This window comes from Panthera leo, chromosome E3, assembly GCF_018350215.1.
Source record: "Panthera leo isolate Ple1 chromosome E3, P.leo_Ple1_pat1.1, whole genome shotgun sequence".
Taxonomy (NCBI): Eukaryota; Metazoa; Chordata; class Mammalia; order Carnivora; family Felidae; genus Panthera; species Panthera leo.
This window is the reverse complement of record NC_056694.1, coordinates 20,629,244-20,648,797: the sequence shown is the minus strand read 5'-3', so window position 1 is coordinate 20,648,797 and position 19,554 is coordinate 20,629,244. Positions and strand designations below refer to the sequence as shown.

The window sequence follows — 19,554 nt, the reverse complement described above, 5'->3', positions numbered from 1 at the left end:
CTCAAGGTGCTTGCCAAGAAAGCTCAAAACCCAGTAGCAATTAATTATTGACGGAGCATGTGAATTAGAGATAAAAGAAAAGTCGTTCTTTCTCTACACGCGCGATAGTAAATACATTTAATTATGGTAGGGGAAGCTAAGGGATCGTGGTCGGTATTAAGTTTTATTAGCTGAGACATTTAAAAGCATGTCCTCACAACAAAGAGGTCTTGTGTAATCCTAAATGTACCTCTTTGGTGCGGGGCTCAGAAGTGAATAGACTTAATGGAGTGGAGCACATTGTGGCAGATGGCCTGCTGTACCGACAGGTATAACAAGTTTATCATCAATTAACTTTGGTCTACATATGCCTATAGCAAATTGACTGTATAATAGGATCCTGAGCCTCTGTTATCATTGATAGGCCCGCCACCCTGGGATTGGGGGACAGAGAGCATCAAACTCCTCTGATGTCTTGAAGCTCTCACATGAGACAGGGCCACTCTGAAGGCGAACACGGAAGGAGGGGTGGGGTTCGGAGACACGACCTTGGGAAGGAAACCAAGAGACGTGGTGTGGGACCTGCCCCTGGCTCACTGGGCAAACCTCGGGAGCAAAGTTAAGAACTCCATTTGTGTGTCGTTTTATTCTGAACTCGAACTCCAGGTGAGCTTTTAGGGTTTTACAGAGGAAGGACAAGAGAGGGACGTGACTCACCTTGGGAAGGTCGCGAAGCCTGTCCGGTTCCCGGCCTCTGGGCTTCAGTTTCTTCCTTTCCCCCGAGATGCCTTTGGACTAGGTCAATTCTCGCCAAATGTTTTCCCGAAGGACCAGACAGTAAATGTGCTTGGCTTTGTGTGTCAGTAAGTCCCCGTTGCAAGTACTCAGCTCTGCCGTTGTAGCACAGAAGTGGCCCCAGACAGTACATCGGGGGGGTGCGTGCGGCTGTGTTCCAGAGAAGCTTTATTTATGAGCATTGGAATTTGAATTTCATATAATTTTCATGCCTCACAAAATGTTATTATTACTATGTTGGGTGTTTTCCAACCGTTGAGAGATGAAAAACCATTCCTCGCGGTGAGCCGTACAAAAACAAGGGGCAGGTGGTCGTTGACCAACCCTTGGGCTAGATCATCTTTGAGTTCTTGGTGCGCTCAGACCTTTTCCAGAAGCTGCTGTGACAATAATAAAATCCTTGACTTTTTAAGCTCTCGCACGTGCCGGATTCTGTGCTAAATGCTTTACAAGCGTTATCTCCCTTAAGCCTTATACTACGGTGTGAAGTAAGTGCTGTCATTATCTCCATTTCAGAGATTATGTACAATGAATACACAGAGAAATTAAGAGTGTGTCGCAGTTGAACAGCACTGGGTAAGAGATAGGGCAGCAGATTTAAACCCAGGTATGTAAGGTCCCCACGAGTGAATCCGGAAGCCTTGTGCTGCCTTTTCTGGTGACGCTGTGATCAGAGTGGAGAGTGGGCACAGAGTTAGAAAAGAATTCCTAGGGTTTGCCAGCGCGTTTTGTTTTGTAGTTCTCGATCGGGCTCTTGCTGGCAACACGTTTCGTGCAAAAAGTTAAAGTGTTTCTGGGTGGGAATGACCCTCTCTTTCCTTTCCCTTCCTCTTCCAGAAATGTGATGCCTAAGACTTTGGATGGGCAGGTGACCATGGAGAAGACGCCGAGTTACTTTGTGACGAATGAGGCTCCCAAGCGGATCCACGCCATGGCCAAGGACATCAAGCTCATTGTGGTGGTGAGAAACCCCGTGACCAGGGCCATCTCCGACTACACCCAGACACTGTCCAAGAAACCCGAGATCCCCACCTTCGAGGTACTGGCCTTCAAAAACCGGACCCTAGGGCTGATCGACGCCTCCTGGAGCGCCATTCGGATAGGGATCTACGCTCTGCACCTGGAAAACTGGCTGCAATACTTCCCCCTCTCCCAAATCCTCTTTGTCAGCGGTGAGCGACTCATAGTGGACCCTGCCGGGGAAATGGCCAAAGTACAGGATTTTCTAGGCCTCAAGCGTGTGGTGACTGAAAAGCATTTCTATTTCAACAAAACCAAGGGGTTCCCTTGTCTCAAGAAGCCAGAAGACAGCGGTGCCCCCAGATGCTTAGGCAAGAGCAAAGGTCGGACTCATCCCCGCATCGACCCAGATGTGATCCACAGACTGCAGAAATTCTACAGACCCTTCAACATGATGTTTTACCAAATGACTGGCCAAGATTTCCAGTGGGAACGGGAAGAGGGTGACAAATGAGGCTAAGGAAGCGGAGGGAAGGCTAGCGAATAGCTGAGGAGGCTCCTTACCTGAGTCCTGAATCGCCCCCCCGGGGTCCACGGCCTCAGCCTCGCTGGAGTGCCAAGTCGATCCCCTCCTTTGTCCAGCCACGATCGCTTCCAACGCTGCAGGTTTAGGCGAAGGGGTGGATCCCATGGCATCCTCACAGAGGCACCGGGTTTGCCCGGGTGGCGGCGTCTGGTTGACCAGATGGCCGCCAGGAGCCACTGCTGATTCTTGTCTTCTGCTAATTAATGGAGTCTGAAGACAGGACAGATAGCTGTCAAGGTCAGAGACCGTGCCAGGAGCGTTTGGTTAAGTGATTAAAGAGAAGAAAGGAAGGTCTACTTTGGTCACTTGAGAAGCCTGAGTCCTAGCCCTGGCACAGCCCTCTGCTGTATAAACCTTTGCTTTGGCACCTCTCCAGAGTGCTCCTTGTGGCTGAGTACTCCAGGACTCCCAGGGAGCCAGGTCCTTTCTCTGAGGCGTCTCTAACCTTCTCCTTAGAGGTCTCATCCCACAACCCTGTGACTTCCCCCTTCCCCACCTTATGAAGGCGGAGGCATGCACGTTCCTCACCAGAAAAATAAAAATAAAAAAGCTGACGCTCTTGGAAGGCTTCTTTCCAAGGGCCCTCTAGGAAGGGCTGGGTCTTTCTCTCTCCACGAGTGTCCCGCGGCTGTTCTCGGAGCAGCGTGATTGCCATTGAGTTCTGAGCCCTGGGGTTGAAACAGATAAGGGTTAGTTCTGGGGGTGAAAAAAGAAGGCCAGACTTTTCGCTGGGCGGTCTTCATCCGTGAAGACCCGTAGAACCGTGGTTTTAAGAAACGCTCTAAGAGTGGGCTCCGTCCCTTAGGGTCCCCAGAGGGGCGAGGACCGGAGAGTGGGCATGTCTTCTGTTAGGAGTAATCCTGAGCAACGCAACGAACAGGGGACCGGTCACCACGCTTCTGTTCGCCCCACCATGTCCCGCCTCGCGGTCATCTGGTGCTTTATTTGCTCTCTGCAGAGATGGCACACGCTGGGGCTCCCTCTGTGGAGGGCCGTCAGATCCCGTCTGTGGACGTGGACGTGGGCGAGGACGAGGGCTGTCTGTGGACACCCCCCACCAAGGGCTGCTGAACGAAGCGTCCCTTCCCATTACTTTGATTCGATGGAAACGCAGCACTTGACGTCAAGTACTTGTTCACGGATCTCCCAAACCAGGACTGTTCTAGTAAATTTAAAAAGATGTATGAGTGGGGGGAGCTAAGTCTGTTCGGCCGATATCAAACTGTCATTTCTCCCGCTAAATGAAAACCGTGTTGTTATAAAGCTTAATGCAACCTGATTAATGGGCTCTCGGCTGCCGTGTTTGTATGGGTCACCTCCAACCCCGCCCCCCCGCCCCTCCCACTCTGGGACTGGCCCCTTCTCCGGGGTGGCCGGAAAGACCCAGATTTGACAATCTGCCAGGGGATTCTGTCTACAAGGCTGGATAATTCTGGAAACGGCACAAGGGAAGGGACTCTGGAAAGGAGCTCGGCTTTCTCTAGCTTGACGGATCCTGGCCAGAAATGCACCGATAGGCTAGACTCAGAAACAACCTCGCAAATAACTTTTTGCCAGATGAGGAAGTGGTTATCGAGCAGAAGGCAACGTGTATACGTGCCTTCACCACCAGAGCAAAAGAAGATACAGATAAACACATGCACGTGCATATAAACCCACCTCTTTTTTTTTTAATTTTTTTTTTTAACGTTTATTTATTTTTGGGACAGAGAGAGACAGAGCATGAACGGGGGAGGGGCAGAGAGAGAGGGAGACACAGAATCGGAAGCAGGCTCCAGGCTCTGAGCCATCAGCCCAGAGCCCGACGCGGGCTCGAACTCATGGACCGCGAGATCGTGACCTGAGCTGAAGTCGGACGCTTAACCGACTGAGCCACCCAGGGGGCCCTAAACCCACCTCTTTGAAGGAAGCAAAGGCATGCTGGTGCCAAACAGTGCTTTGTGGGCTGGCTGGTTGGGGCCTTGATGTGCCAGCAGAACAAAGAATGGGTCTAGCTGCCCATTGGGGGCAACCGTGGGGTCTCTGCAGGCCACAGCTTCCTGAGCCTCATTGCAGACTTCTTGGAGAACCAGGAGCTCCGGGGTGGAGCTCAGGAACCTGTTCTTTCAAAAACATTCTTTAAAAAAAAATTAATGTTTTATTTATTTTTGAGAGAGAGAGAGAGAGAGAGACAGCGCCAGTGGGAGGGGCAGAGGGAGGGAGAGACAGAATCCGAAGCAGGCTCCGGGCTCCGAGCCGTCAGCACAGACTTGGGACTTCGGCTCAGGCCATGATCTTGCGGTCCGTGAGTTCGAGCCCCGCTTTGGGCTCTGCGCTGACAGCTGGGGGCCTGTTTCGGTTTCTGTGTCCCCCTCTCTCCCTGCCCCTCCCCAACTCACGCTCTGTCTCTGTCTCAGAAATAAATAAACGTTAAAAAAATTTTTTTTTTAAATAGGCCGTACTCAGCTGGAAAATAAAAGTGGGGACCCCACCCCCACCACTTAAAGTACGTAGACACTTGCGTATAGCAGCAGGGCTTACGTTCTCTGGAGGAATAGGGCAGGGGCCGAAGCCTTGAGAGCTTGAAGGTTTTTATTTTAAGGGTCTGTCTGGCGATATGGTTGAAAGCTCACGGTTTGGAAAAGAAAGGCAACGTTGACATGTTTAAGTTCTATTTTCTGCCGTGTCTACTCTGGCTTGATCCTCGTGACTCCGGGAGTGAGCCAGGAAGCCATGTCCCCTTCTGCAGGGGGAGAAACTTGACAAAGGAATTCCTTCCTCTCCAGGAAAGCGAAGTCAGCCTGCTAAGATAAGAGTCAGGTTAATCATACTTCCGCCCTATTTAAACGTGAGCATTGCAACTCACGGAAGATTGAATTTTGTATTTGATTTCAATTAGCAAAGCATAAATTATATTTAATCTTCGCTTCCCCTCTTCTCCCTCGAATGGAGGGTTCACACCTCTGGAAAGGCTGCTGCGTGTGGCTCAGAGCTGAGAAGAGGAGAATTCTGCCTCCCAGCAGCACAGCTGTCATTGCTCCCGTGTTCCTTGCTTTTGGCCACTATTGTTCTGTACGTGAAACGTAGGAGAGCCTTGGCCTTGCCCCTTAGTCCCACCAGCTCAAAACACAGCAGCGACAAGGGCAAAAGCATTCAGCAGTCCCTTTATCTTCCTTTCAACTGTATACGAAAGCCACGACTTCAGTTTTGTCCCGTTTCTTATCCTTCCTGCTCCTTCCCGTTTGACCACCCTCGGCCCCCTTATTGTCCAGAGAAAACTTCTGCCTCTCTGCTGTTGGAAGAGCGGTGGCTGGGTTCTATCCTTGCCTCTGTCGGTGTCTTGGCCACCTAAACCTTAGTTGTCCTGTCTCTAAAATGGGTATATTTAATCCCTACCCCACCTACCCCTCAGTGCTTCTGGGATAGTCAAAATGAATTAATAGATGGAGGGTATTTGGAAAGAATGAAGAGCTTCAGTGACACAATGGATAGTGAGGACCATGGTAACGTTAGTGGTGATGATGGTAATAATGGTGATGATAAAGTTGAAGGAGGAAGACAAGGGAAGAGGTTCTCAATACCCCTTCCAGAACAATATGTCTTTATAGAGTTCCAAGGCTATATCTTTACTCATATTGGACTGTTATGAGAATGTCAAGAGAAGGGAGCCCGCATTGATCTTGCTCAAAGCTCAGGCCAGTAGAAAAGCCCTCCATAACACAGGACTGGCTAGATTTCAGGCATTCACACGCAAACCTTCTTCCTCCTGGTCAGGACCCTCCTCTCACCCCCTACACAGACAAATTCTCCTCACAGTGGCCTTTCCCTTGTTCCACACTCAAGGTTCTTTTAGATACAACAGGGCACCAAGGCTCCTCCAACAGGGCCAAACAGATCCTCTTGGGATGAACACGGGAGCGACGTTTTCAAACTTCTGGGCTATGAATTCTGTGCTTGGAGCCCTGACTCCTGAAAGTTCACGTGGGAGACAAAAAAAAAAAGGTGGAAAAACCAGGCAGGTGCCTGTTGTCCAGCGTTTCTGGAAATAAAGTCGGGTTGGGGTTCTCCTCAGGCTTTTGTGTAACGACTTGGGGTGGGGAGAGAGGAGTGCCTATGATTTCTAGCTTCTCAAGGGGGTGAGGATGTGTCATTTTAAGATATGAGATACATACTTTTTTTTAATTGTGAAAATATCGTATGTGGCAAGGTAATAATAGTGGGTCATCTGGTATCCGGGCGGGAGATGAAGGCCAAAGAAATATACTCGATGTGGGTCCACTGGCGGAAGACGGACCAGAATCTCTAGTGTCCCTGGAGACAGGAATGGGTATAGCGCTGCTCTAGGGTCAATCATCTTTCACTCCAGCTTTTATTCCACAAATATATGTATAGATGACCAAGTGGCAGTTGAAAGAGATGCGAGAGAGAGAGAGAAGCTGACCCAGCAGAGCGCCCAGCCAAGGGGTGGGATGGGGGGGCGGGGGGCGGCGGGAAAGACAGACTAGAAGAAATACATAAAGAGAGGGTTTCACTATTACGAGAGAGGATGCCCAGGAAACACTATAGAAACGCGAAATTGGGGTAGGGGGTAACTCACCGGGGGAAAGGAAGGACCGCTGTGTACGTATGGCATTAAAGACCATACCCGGCAACGTTTTACCTCATCCCAAATCATATGACTGTTCGTATGCTCCGGACTTAAGCTAAAGCACAAAGAAGTATGAAAGCACAAAAGATATGAAAAATACAAGATTGCATTAAGAAGCCTAGTAGGGATTTGGGGGGCGGGGGAAGAAGTGTGAATGAAGGACTTTGCCATCCAGGATCATCTTCTCCCAGAAGGCAGGCTGACCGTAGCCAAGCCACTTAATCGGGGACATAAATTCTTGCAGACACAGCCCTCACTCCCCACCACCTGTGCTTCCTTAGCATTGTCCCAGGGGAAGGTCAAGGGATGACCTTCTTACCCTAGCCGTCGGCTGTTTGTTGATTCATAGATCAAGAAGGAAACACCAAACCAATAGAAATTCAACTCTTCTGAAAATGTGCTGAACTCAATAATAGTTCCAATGAACACACACGCACACGCACACACACGCACTCACACATCTTCTATTGGATGAGACAGTAATGGAGATTTGTCTTCTAGGTCAATAATAACGAGCCTCATCCTTGTATTTTATAGCCAGGGACTCTGGAGGCTTGGGAATTTGAGGCACTTCCCCAAAGTTTCACAGAGATGTAACGACTGAAGTGAAACCACAAGGCAGGGCACTGCTCAAGGGATGGTGGGAGGGACAGCCTGCCCGGAATCATCACAGTTAAACAATTTCAACCGGTGTTTTCATAACCTTGTCTCTGAGCCCAGGAAACATCCGTTTGAATAGCTCGGATCCCATGAACCGTTCTGGACCACTGGAACAGAGTGATCTTGAAGTAGAACAGTAGAGGCCGGTTGGGAGGTTGGGGGGGGTCATCCTTGCGGCCATGAGTAGGCTAGAGCCAGAACAGTCCATCCTGTTTGGGGTCAGAAGGATACTCACCACGGCATCTTTCTGGTTCTCGGTGGCCCCATACCTCCTTGTTGTGGTCATATCTGTGGGGCTTAAGTAGGGGTCGCGTGGGACACGTGGAGCTCATTGGATTAACGCTAACATCCTTAAAGCCTCACCTCGAGAGAAGAGTTGATCTCACGCTCTTTTGAACATTTCTAACTAGCTTTTTGTTTTAGCCCCTTCCCTACCTGGAAGAAACGCACAAAATATCTTGGGGAAAAGGGGGACGAGATGGGCTGGAGTTGCGGGATTGGGCTGGAACCAGGTTGGGAAAATGACCAGCTGCGGTTCTCAAAAGGTTGAGAGCCTGTCACTTTCGGTCCTGCTCACCTCCACAGAGGGTCCCCAGAGGCAAGGATGGGGCGGTACACGGCAGCCTTCACAGCACTCTGCGCTGGATGGAGGGCCTCTTGTCCCCTTGAACAGTTTCAAGAAGCCTCAACCCCCTTGGTAGGTCCACCTCTGCCACATCTCTGCTCAATTACACCAGTGTCTCTGTAATAAAGAATATTTCCCCCTACATGTACATGTCTTCAGGCTCTGAGCTTTTGTCACCAGTTTGTCTCTGAGATCATGGGGACAGCCTTGGGATGATGAACAAACAAAACGGCAATAAATGGTATAAAAGGAAAAACAAAAGTGGTAGGACTCTTTTCCTGTAACTCCTGCCAAAAGCGAGATTTAGCAACCACATCGGTTCCTTCTAACCCAAGAAGAAAGAGTTGATGCCTTCAGACTCCCCTGGGGCTCCCTGAGACCAAAGGTAAGACTTTGATGGAGCAAGAGATCCCCCTTTCCCCCCCATCATTTATGGAAGAAGAGATTGCTTCCTTTTGATCCCTGTGGGAGGGCTTCTCAAGGGTGCCGGGGACAGGATGTGCTCCCTGGGGAATGCTGGGGAAAGGGCTTTGGAAATAAGGGCTTTCTTCACCCTGACCATCCTGTTTAGAGGAAGGAAAAAGCAGTACAGAACAAGAACCGTTAGGCAGCACGTCGAAGGGCTGAGTCGAAATCATAGACTCGCAGACCAGCCCACAAGCCAGGGTGAATCCCATCGTCCCCCCTGCTGAGAGCAGCAGAGAATGCAGATTGGGGTCTCTCTAAATTTCTGCTTTCTAACCTCAGCGAGGCCCTCGGTTCGGCAATGCATTCCTTTTATTTGTCCCTGGACAGCTCTTTTTTTCCAGCCTCCTTGTATTTCTTTCAGAGATTTCCACCGTTCTTTCAAGCTTTCCACCCTACCCACATTCTCACCCCACCCACGTTCTTTTGGTCAAGGAAGGTGGCTTCCTGGAGAAAGTCCAGCTCTCTCTCTGTCTCTCTGCCTCTCACTGGACCTGCGTTCTCTCCTCCATCAGGTGGAGACGGGGATAATTCCTGCTTACAGGGAACTGTGAGGACTACTGGAATGATACCAGGACCTTTAAAAGGGGAGTGGCAAAAAGAAAGAGCTCAGCAGGCTTACGGTTGTTGCCATTATTATAAATTTTAAAAATTGCTAGCCAGGGTGTGAATCCATAATTCCCCCACTCATGTCTCGTTAGTTCTTATATTTGCCTCAACTCCCTAACTCTCAGCTTTAAGAGCATGTGCTTTATTCATTGAGTCCCCTCTTCCCTGGTCTTCAATGTCGATCCAAAGCCAATCATCCCATCGTTAATTTAAGGACAAAACACTGCGTAGCATCTGTCAAAATACCCAACAGCACCCTGTCTTCCATAGCTCAAGTTCTGGAAAGGAGATTCTACCCTCGCTATGTTCGCTCAATGGCTATCCTTTTCTCACACCCCCGTGTCCTAGCGTCGGCTCCCAGAAGTCTAAGGAAGGGCTTGATTGGTTATCTGAGTTGCTGCCTTCATCCTTCACCTACTTAGCGTGAATGTTTGACACTATTGGCCGCCATCTTGCTCTGTGATCCACTCCTGCTTTATCTTCCACATTGTCTCTTGGATACTTGCCCTGCCTCTGCTGTCTTCCTAGCTCACAAACTCCTCTTCCTCCTCTCCTTGTCTTTTATTATTTTTTATTTTATTTCAATTAATGGTGGAGGTTCCTAGCTCCATTTCTCAGTGGGGTCTGAGCGGTGGTCAGCTCAAGGCTCTGGAGAAAGAGAATCTTTAAGGATTAAAAAAAGAATGCCAGGGGAGCCTGGGTGGCTCAGTCAGTTAAGTGTCTGACTCTGGATTTGGGCTCAGGTCGTGATCTCATGGTTCATGATTTTGAGCCCCCCATTGGGCTCTGTGCTGTCAGCATAGAGCCTGCTTAGGATTGTCTCTCTGCCCCTCCCCTGACTGTGCCCTTGCTCTCTCTCAAAATAAATAAAGACATTTTTTTAAAGTGGCCAATGATAAGAGGAAATGAATCTATTTTTCCTACTTTTGAGTGCTCTTGAGAAAGGACGACAGGCTTAGAATTGTGGCAGCCATTTTGTAACCATGAGTCAACAAACATAGACAACACTGAAGATGTCAGAGCAGGATGATGAAAAGAGCCTGGCGCTTCTTAGTTGGCTTTCTTGATCTGGTGACTCAGGCAACCATGCAACTACTTTGGGGTCCATAGGACAAGAAAGACGACGCACCAACGAGTAGACAGTATCTGGGGAAACCTTGTGATGTTAACTAGAATCATGGGATCAGTCAAGGGTGTATCAAACCTACATTAAAGGGACAGAATTGACCTCAAACATACGTGGACCCTGCCCCATTTTTCATAATCCAGTGCATTTTCTCATCCCATCCCCAATCTCGTAACGTAAAAAGCTACAACTCACGACATATCTTGAGATCTAGAGTCTTTTCTGTGCCCCCAAGGTTACGGAAGTTACAGGTTCCCCCAGGCACTTCTCAAATTTCAGGGAGCTTCCATATCACTTCAAACCTAGAGATGGTCTTCTCCCAAAGTACAGGGTCGATACATCTAACATTCCAAGTTATACAAATCCTATTAAATACCACTCAGACTATAAAGAACTTTCATTAAGATAAACAACTCCCAAGGCATCAGGGTGGCTCAGTTGGTTAAGCGTCCGTCTCTTGATTCCAGCTCAGATTGTGATCTCGTGGTTCATGAGATCAAGCCCCGTGCCGGGCTCTGTGCTGACCACATGGGCCCTGCTCGGGATTCTTCCTCTCCCTCTCTCTCTGCTCCTCCCCCACGCACACTCTGTCTCTCTCTCAAAATAAATAAATAAGCTTAAAAAAAAAAAGATAAACAACTCCCGGAGGCTCTATCTTGAGTTAAGGACAAATATCGACAATCGTCATAGTCAATATCTTTTGCGCAATCGTGTATTCATGCTTCTAAACCTGTGAACAGTATTCAGTTAGTTGGTCACTCGTCCATCCGTTGCTGACGTGGCTCCCCAAACACTCACTCTTCGAGTTTCCCCTCCACGCTAGTGGCTGCTGTTCAGCCTCACTTGTTACCGCTTGTTCTCCAGGGGTTAGTCTTTCTTTATCTGTAAGTATTCACTCCAGCGATCCCCTACGTTTGCGTTGTTTCAAGCACCGTCTCTGTGCTGGGGACTCCCAATTTCAGATTGTTCGTGCAGGGCTCTCTCTCCAACATCAGATTCTTATATCAAACTACCCTTGGCTTGTCCATCGGGCCGTACCGAGAGAGACAGTATCTTAATCTTAATGCATCCAAGTCCCATTCCAGATGTTCTAAGTCACCTAGACCTATTCCTCCCACGGTCTTGCCAGCCGAGCAAATAGCTTCTCTGTCTCTCCAAGCCAGAAGCCTATGTTCTTTCTTGCTCTTCTCTGTCTTCTATACCGTGCATATAATTTATTTATTTATTTTTTTATTAAAAAAATTTTTTTAATCTTTATTTATTTTTGAGAGAGAGAGACAGCGTGTGAGCAGGGGAGGAGCAGAGAGAGAGGGAGACACAGAATCGGAAGCAGGCTCCAGGTTCTGAGCTGTCAGCACAGAGCCTGACACGGGGCTCGAACTCACGAACTGTGAGATCATGACCTGAGCCGTAGTGGGACGCTCAACCGACTGAGCCACCCAGGTGCCCCGCGTGCATATAATTTAAAAAAAAAAGTCCACTATTAGTATTTACCCAAAGGAGACAAAAATACAGATTCAGAGGAGTGCACACACCCCGATGTTTATAGCAGCACTATCAACAATAGGCAAACGATGGACAGAGCCGAAATGTCCATCGACTGATGAATGGATAAAGAGGATGTGGTGTGTGTGTGTGTGTGTGTGTGTGTGTGTGTGCGTGTGTGTGTGTGTACAGATACATACACATATAATGGAATATTACTCAGCCATCAAAAAGAATGAAATCTTGCCATTTGCAAAAATGTAGATGGAGCTAGAATGTATTATGCTAAGGAAAAGTCAATCAGAGAAAGACAAATATATGATTTCCCTCATACGTGGAATTTAAGAAACAAAACAGATGAACAGATGGGAAAGGGGGGAAAGAGAAGAGAGGGAAACAAACCATAAGAGACTCTTTTTTTTTTAATTTTTTTTTTTAACTTTTAATTTTATTTATTTTTGGGACAGAGAGAGACAGAGCATGAACAGGGGAGGGGCAGAGAGAGAGGGAGACACAGAATTGGAAGCAGGCTCCAGGCTCCGAGCCATCAGCCCAGAGCCCGACGCGGGGCTCGAACTCACGGGCCGTGAGATCGTGACCTGAGCTGAAGTTGGACGCTCAACCGACTGAGCCACCCAGGCGCCCCAAGAGACTCTTAACAATAGAGAACACACGGAGAGGATTGATGGCAGGAGGTGGGTGGGGGATGGGCTAGATGAGTGATGGGTGTTGTATATAAGTGATGCATTCTATTCCTGAAACCCAAATTGCACTGTATGTTACCTAACTAAAATTTAAATTAAAAAAACAAAAAAGAAAAGATGTCCAGAATTCAGCTACTCTGATCACCTAACTTAGGAAAGTCAGATTTAGCAGATAATTGCATAGGACATACTTATAGTCAACATTTATATTTTTCTTACATGATCTTCTGAGACCTCCCCATAAGTGGTCTCCCTTTCACTAGTTTACTTCCTTTTTTTCTGATTTTTTTTTTTGAGGGAGGGAGAGCAAGCAAGCAGGGGAGAGGCAGAAAGAGAGGAAGAGAGAGAATCTCAAGTAGGCTCCACGCTGAGCATGAGCCCAACGTGGGGCTCAAACCCACTCACCGTGAGATCATGATCTGAACCGAAATCAGGAGTCAGGCGCTGAACCAACTGAGGCCCCCAGATGCCCAGTTTACTCCCTTTATAATTTGTAATTCGTTCTGCATCCGGAGTCATGCTAACTGACAAGGGAGACTGTATCATCCTCTTACTAATAAACTACTCGTGATTCCTGTATTAGTCAGTCACTTCTTTAGCTAGAAGTGGCAGACAGCACGAGTCAGGCAGAGGAATGAGGACTAAAGGAAATTCACTGGCTCGTGTAGCTAAAATTTCCAAAGGTGGCCGGCTTAAGATATAGCTGCACCCAGGAGTTTGGTAATGAGGAAGTTTTCTCTTTTTCACTCCTTTCTTCTTTACCCACTCTGTCCTCCAATCGTTTGCCTTCAATGATCTCTTTTCACGTGACATTGTTATGGCTGCTTGCAGCTCAGCCTAAACCACACTTTTCAATTCCACAGAAAGCCTATTTTCCTAAGAGCTCCATCAAAAAGGGGTCACATGGCCACTCAGGAACCAGTCACTGTGGCCAAGGATCTAAAGTACTCTCATGGTCTGGCTTAAGTCACATCTGGGGACCGGACAGAGCCAGCCCCTTCTCTTGTCTTGGAAAACATCATTATTGAATGGGAGAGAATGATCCCGAAAGGAGATGCTGAGAAACCAATAAAGTGTTTTTCATGGTTCCCCACTGCCTGCATGATAGATTCCAAATTCCTCAGCTTAGCACATAAGGGTTGCAAAATCTGTCCCCAAACTACTCCTCCCGTCTCCACCACAGCAACTACTCCATACTCAATGTTCTTTCTACACAGGCTTGGCATCATCTCCTACACAGTGTTTGCCTTGCCCTGTACTGTGATGTCTTCCTTACACCAGTCCTTTCTTTTCCTGCGAAATAATATTCATGCTTAAAGACCCGATGGAAATGTCCCCTCCGTGATTCCCTGGCTGAACAGGTTGTGCCCTCCTCTGCATTTTATTTTTATTTATTTATTTATTTTCAAATTTTTTTTTAATGTTTATTCATTTTTGAGACAGAGAGAGACAGAGCATGAACGGGGAGGGTCAGAGAGAGGGAGACACAGAATCCGAAACAGGCTCCAGGCTCTGAGCCGTCAGCACAGAGCCCGACGCGGGGCTCGAACTCACGGACCGCGAGATGATGACCTGAGCCGAAGTCGGACGCCCAACCGACTGAGCCATTCAGGTGCCCGTATTTATTTTTTAAGTTCATTTATTTTGAGAGAGAGAGAGAGAGAGAGAGACAGTGCGAGCAGGGGAGGGGCAGAGAGAGGGAGAGAGAGAAAATCCCAAGCAGGCTCCGCACCGTCAGCACAGACGTGGCGCTCAAACTCAGGAACCACGAGATCCATGAGTCGAAACCAAGTGTCAGACGTTTAACCGACAGAGCCCCCCAGGCACTTTAAATCCTCTGCCATGTCACTTAGGACTCCGCAGTACATTTCCCTGAGCCATGGTTTTCCACTGGACGTGAGATCCCTGGGAGTAGCAATGTCTCATTCATCTCTGTTCCCGGATGTCTCGTCTTAGGATTGATGCGGTAACTACTGAGCGCAGGGATGAGTGAAGAGTCAAATGAAGGAATAAAGACAGGATTTAACGAGGACAGCGCCCGGCCAAGAGTTCTAGAATCCTCATTGGGGTCCACCTCCCCACTACTTATCTACCTTTGAGCCACGAACAAGCCCTTTACCCTCTGCTCGTCTCACTTGTTGCCCCTTTACCCACCGAGCTACAGATGTCTCGCGAAGGGCCCGCATCATGGGTAAATGAAAGAGAAGAGCCACTCCCGTTTCCACAATACCTGTGCCAGGCTGTGATGGGCAGCGGACTTTTCAGCTGAACACATCACAGAGGACTTCATGAGGGAAGGTACACGGTCCAGGAAAGGCAGCTTTGATCCCACCTGAAAGCCTTCGGAGACTCCAGACGTGAAAGCTCCACTTAGCACTTTATCATCGTGATAAGAATTCCCACCTTTCTTTCTGACTAAATGCCATCAATTCACAGGGCTTCTCCTTTATTTTAAGCTACTGCTTATTGAGCACTTACTAAGTGTCAAGTTCTGTTCCCTCTACCTAGAGTGTTCTTCTGCCAGATATCTATCTCCATCACTTGTTGCCTCTGTCCCTGAGGTCTCAGCTTAGATGTCCCCATCTCAGCAAGGCCCCCAAGCACCTCATTTAAAATCATAACCGCCCTTGGGACGCCTGGGTGGCTCAGTGAGTTAAGCATCCAACTCTTGGGTTTCCGCTCAGGTCATGATCTCATGGTTCGCGAGTTCGAGCCCCACATTGGGCTCTGCACCGACAGCGCGGAGCCTGCTTGGGGTTCTCTGTCTCTCCCTCTCTCTCTCTCTCTGCCCTCCCCTGCTCACACACACTCTCTCAGAATAAATAAACTTTAAAATCATAGCCGCCCTTCCCCCCCCCCCCCAAGCTCTAACCCTTTAGCCAGTAATTTTGTTCCTAGGACTTCTCAGTGCCTGTTGTTATGTTGCAGACTTCGTCACCTGTATGTGTTCAATTCCTTGCTTCTCCTCCATGGGAACATAACCCCTGGAAGGGCAGAGACCGCTGGCTGTGACGTGCCACTCTGTGCCCCCCTGCCCTGAGCTTACATACAGTAAGCACTCAGTAAATACTCGCCGAGGGGGTGAAGAAATATCAAGCACCTGACATAGATTATTTTGCTCAGTGTTACCCAACAAGCCTTGCAAGCACTAACGACCTAGGGACTACTATTGCCCCATTTTCTAGATGAGGAAACTGAAGCCCAGGGGAGTGAAGGTCACATAAAAAATGAGTGACAGAGCAAGGACTCCAACTCGGGCTCATCATTGTATATGTTCCCCTGCGGGGCTTCCCCGGGCTTCCTTAAGAAAGCAGAGATGGGATTTTACATTCCTCGCAAGTACATAGTGGGATTTTCCCAGCGTGGTAGCCAGCCGGTCTCTGTCACCGCAGAGACCCCAGAGGAAAGAGATTTACTGCGCTATTGCTGGACCGACACAGACGAGCTGTAGACCAGACTCCTTCACTCTACAGGCTGCAGGTTATAAATCGTTTCTCCATTGGCGAGGGCACTTGACTCTGAGTCAGGTTATGATTCCCATTCTGCAGAAGAAGAAACAAAAGACAGAGAGGTTAAGTAATCTACCCCAGGGGAGGCTTTCCCTACTCGTCAGCTTCTAGCCACGCGGAGAGCTTGCGGGAAGAGCAAGGAAGGCACTTGTGCTAAGCACGTCTGCCACCCACAAAACACAAAGCTATCGGTCATTTTTACTAGAAGGGAACTTCTTGGAAGAACAGCTAACTTGCTGCGTAAGGCTCCTGCCACATGGGGGGGGGGGGGCTCCCTCCTTTAAAACGGTCATGATATCATTATATGCTATTCCGACAAAGAAGCCACTGCTCGTGGCTCGCCAGTGCTGAGCCTGACCTTGAGCACAGACCCCCCAGATGCCATTATTCTAGCTGGCCGCGCTCTGGACTCTTGGTCTTAGCAAGTGCTCTGCCACCAGAGAGTGAACAGAGACTTCTCACCCAGAGGGAAACGATAGCATCTTCTCAGAGCTGATGCGATCAAACCACGGGGAAATGGCTCACATCAACCATCACTCAGGAAAAGTACTGGACTGCCCTGGACTCTTAATTAATTCCCATGATGTCAAAAATTGAAGGGAAGTGACGCAAACCACCCGGGGGACCCGGTTTTGTTGAGCAGCGCAAACATTCAGACGGTGCATGGGATTAGTCCTCAGACTGCATGCGGTGTGCAGAGCTCTTTTACGTGGACTGCACAATTCTATTGTTTTCGACACCATTGGAGTGGTTGTAGGCAGGGCACGGGTCACTTCTTCACTCCCATCCCTGCAAGACCCTAAACTCTTACATCAGCCTGCTTCCTGATGTGTGTCGGCCTCTGAAAGCTTCAAGATTTAACAACACAGGGAGTTCCGATGCAATTACAAGATGAGTTTTCTAGGCTATAAACTTCATAATATTTTTTGTGACATTTACACTTAATAATATGCAGGGAGACAATAATACCCAAATCTCCATGCACATTCCAATTTTTTTTTTCTTCCAGACCATAATGTCATCTGTGATCACATTTACTGCTCACCATATCCTCATATGGTATTGGTTCTCAAATTTGAGCATGCATTAAAAAGTACTTGAAAATGTATTAAAATGCAGGTGTCTGGTCTCCATCCCTGGGGATTCTCTTTAAATAGCTCTGGGGAGGGGCCCACGATTCTGCATCTCTAACAAGCTCCCAGGGACGCTGATGCCACTGGTCCGTGGGCCATGCTTTGAGCTGCAAGCAGAGGAAATTTATCACACCCATTTCCCAGATGCAGACACTGGTCACCATCCACAAGGTTTCTGAAAGACCCCGAGAGCCTCTATGTTACTGAATGCACTAGCAACTCATTTCCCTATTGGCTGTGAGCAGAGGGCTCCGGAAAGAGACAGCCAAGCAAATTCTGTTGCGAATCTTTAGTAAAAAATTTAGCCCATTCATTTCTATCACTGTATTTCTCCTGCAGCCCTGGGCTAGCTGGGAAGAAAGAGGGAGAGGTGAGCTAATGTGTTGAATGACTATTTCTAAGAACTCGTTAAGGAAAGATGTATCTGGCCTAATGAGAAAACAATTTTCTTCTGTACTCCCACTGCTAAGGCTAAGAACTCCCAAGGTCAAAGCTAAACCATCCCCAACTCCCCCTTGATGTTGATTAAGGATAATTTATTGCAGATTCAAATGGGAGGTTGGGAGGGGGTGGAGGGAAAGATAGGCCTACATTCCAATGGATGAAAATAGCTAATCAAACATTTTTTTTTAAATTTAGTTATCTCTTTGGGGGTCCCCTGTCCACCTCCATTTTGGGCAAGTGACTTCACAGCACACTGTATTGTCGTGCCTGATAAAAGCCTTGAAAAAATTTTCATCCACAAAATGAGGAAGTAGTGAACTATAAAATTGCTAATTATTTTCTAGTAAATTTACTTTTAAATAACTTTAGACATCAATTACAGGCACCATTAGGCACCATTAAGCACTGGGTGTGTTTACCAAACAAGGGCAGTGCATTGCTGATTCTGTCCCATTTGTATGGCCTCATCATTTAATTTCACCCTCCCGGGAGCTCCCCTCCCCATGCCCTGGGCACACAGACCAGGGACAAGTATCAAACGCTGAAATTAAACTCCATAAATGATGGTGATTGTTTCCATTTCAAGTGTCATTGCCCAGTCAAGCCCCAGGTGTCTTAGATGGAAGTTACTTTAGGGGGAGATGTTAATTGTGACTGTCAGTTTCAGGTACATTTCTCAGCCCAGTGTTTCCCTACCGTTGTTCTATCATAGAATCCCCTGGAAACTTAAAAAGGGGGCTGGGCGGGGGTGGGAGGAGCCTTTATGCCAGGGCTCCCCTTCAGGCCAATTGCATTGGAGCCTTTAAGAATTTGTTGAAGATTTAGCCCAAGCGGTTCTAACGTGCAGCCAAGGAGGACAACCACAGCCGCAGCCACGGCCCCCGACTGCAGGCTCCGGCTTCGGGACCAGAGGTGAAGGCTGCCCGTTAACCCCTGTCTTCCTCCTGGCTCGTGTGCCTCTAGACGGCTGGAGTTAAGGAGGAGGTAGCAAGCCAGGGCCCTGATGCTTTGGCTCAGCCGTGACCGTGGGATCTTCTCCAGTGAGTTTCTCCCTGCCCCTCAGATCAGAGGCTTGGGGGTTTTTATAACCGCTTGTCAGCAGCACCCGTCTCACGGTGTAATTAGACGTGGGTTCGGACACGCGGGTGTTCTGGACCCAGCCTTCTGTGGCATCGCGGGCAGACCCCGAGTTCCTCCCCGTCAAGGGAGGCTTAGGGTTGCGTGCGTGAGCTCTGGCCCAGAGGTTCAGAGTCCAGGCTCTGGTGTGATGCCTTTGGGTTCTTTGCCTCATGCTCCACTTGCCAGCTGTTTATCAGTTGGTCTCATGGAGCATCATTTCATCAGAGCTACGTTGGGAGATTGTTGGTAGGGTTAAGTGAGCGAGTCTGTGAAAAGTTGCCCAGAGCGCCCGGAAGGGCTCGATCCGTGCACGCTGTCCCGTAAAGCAGAGAGCAGTGTGTTTTCCTATGTTTGTATTTGCACAGAAAAGGGAGCTTTTGTCGACGCTTCTTCCCTTTCAAGAAGGGGTGTCGGGGGTGCTTCCAACATCCAGCTCTCTTCCTCATTCTTCCCTAAGGGAGGAAGCGTTGCCGGTTTAATGGATGCAGACATGGCAACTTTTGCTGGCAGCTTTGGTCCCTGCTCACAGGGGCCATGGGCTCTCTCGGCACATGTGTCCTGCCTCTGCTTAGATTAGAGACAGGGACCAGAGGAGGAGATGGCTGTGTTCTCTCTCTTCTATCTTTTTTTAAAAAAAATTTTTTAACGTTTATCGATTTTTGAGACAGAGAGAGAGAGCATGAACGGGGGAGGGGCAGAGAGAGAGGGAGACGCAGAATCGGAAGCAA

General features: G+C 48.5%; 1 protein-coding gene across 1 annotated transcript in view; it reads left to right on the top strand.

The window, feature by feature from the left end:
- HS3ST4 (heparan sulfate-glucosamine 3-sulfotransferase 4) overlaps positions 1–3,599 on the top strand; it is a 388,331-nt gene extending 384,732 nt beyond the window's left edge. The window contains exon 2 of the mRNA XM_042921277.1: positions 1,612–3,599. Coding sequence (XP_042777211.1) covers positions 1,612–2,248 — 637 coding nt within the window. The 3' untranslated portion in view covers positions 2,249–3,599. The remainder of the gene's footprint in view (positions 1–1,611) is intronic.
- Positions 3,600–19,554: the final 15,955 nt, after the last annotated feature.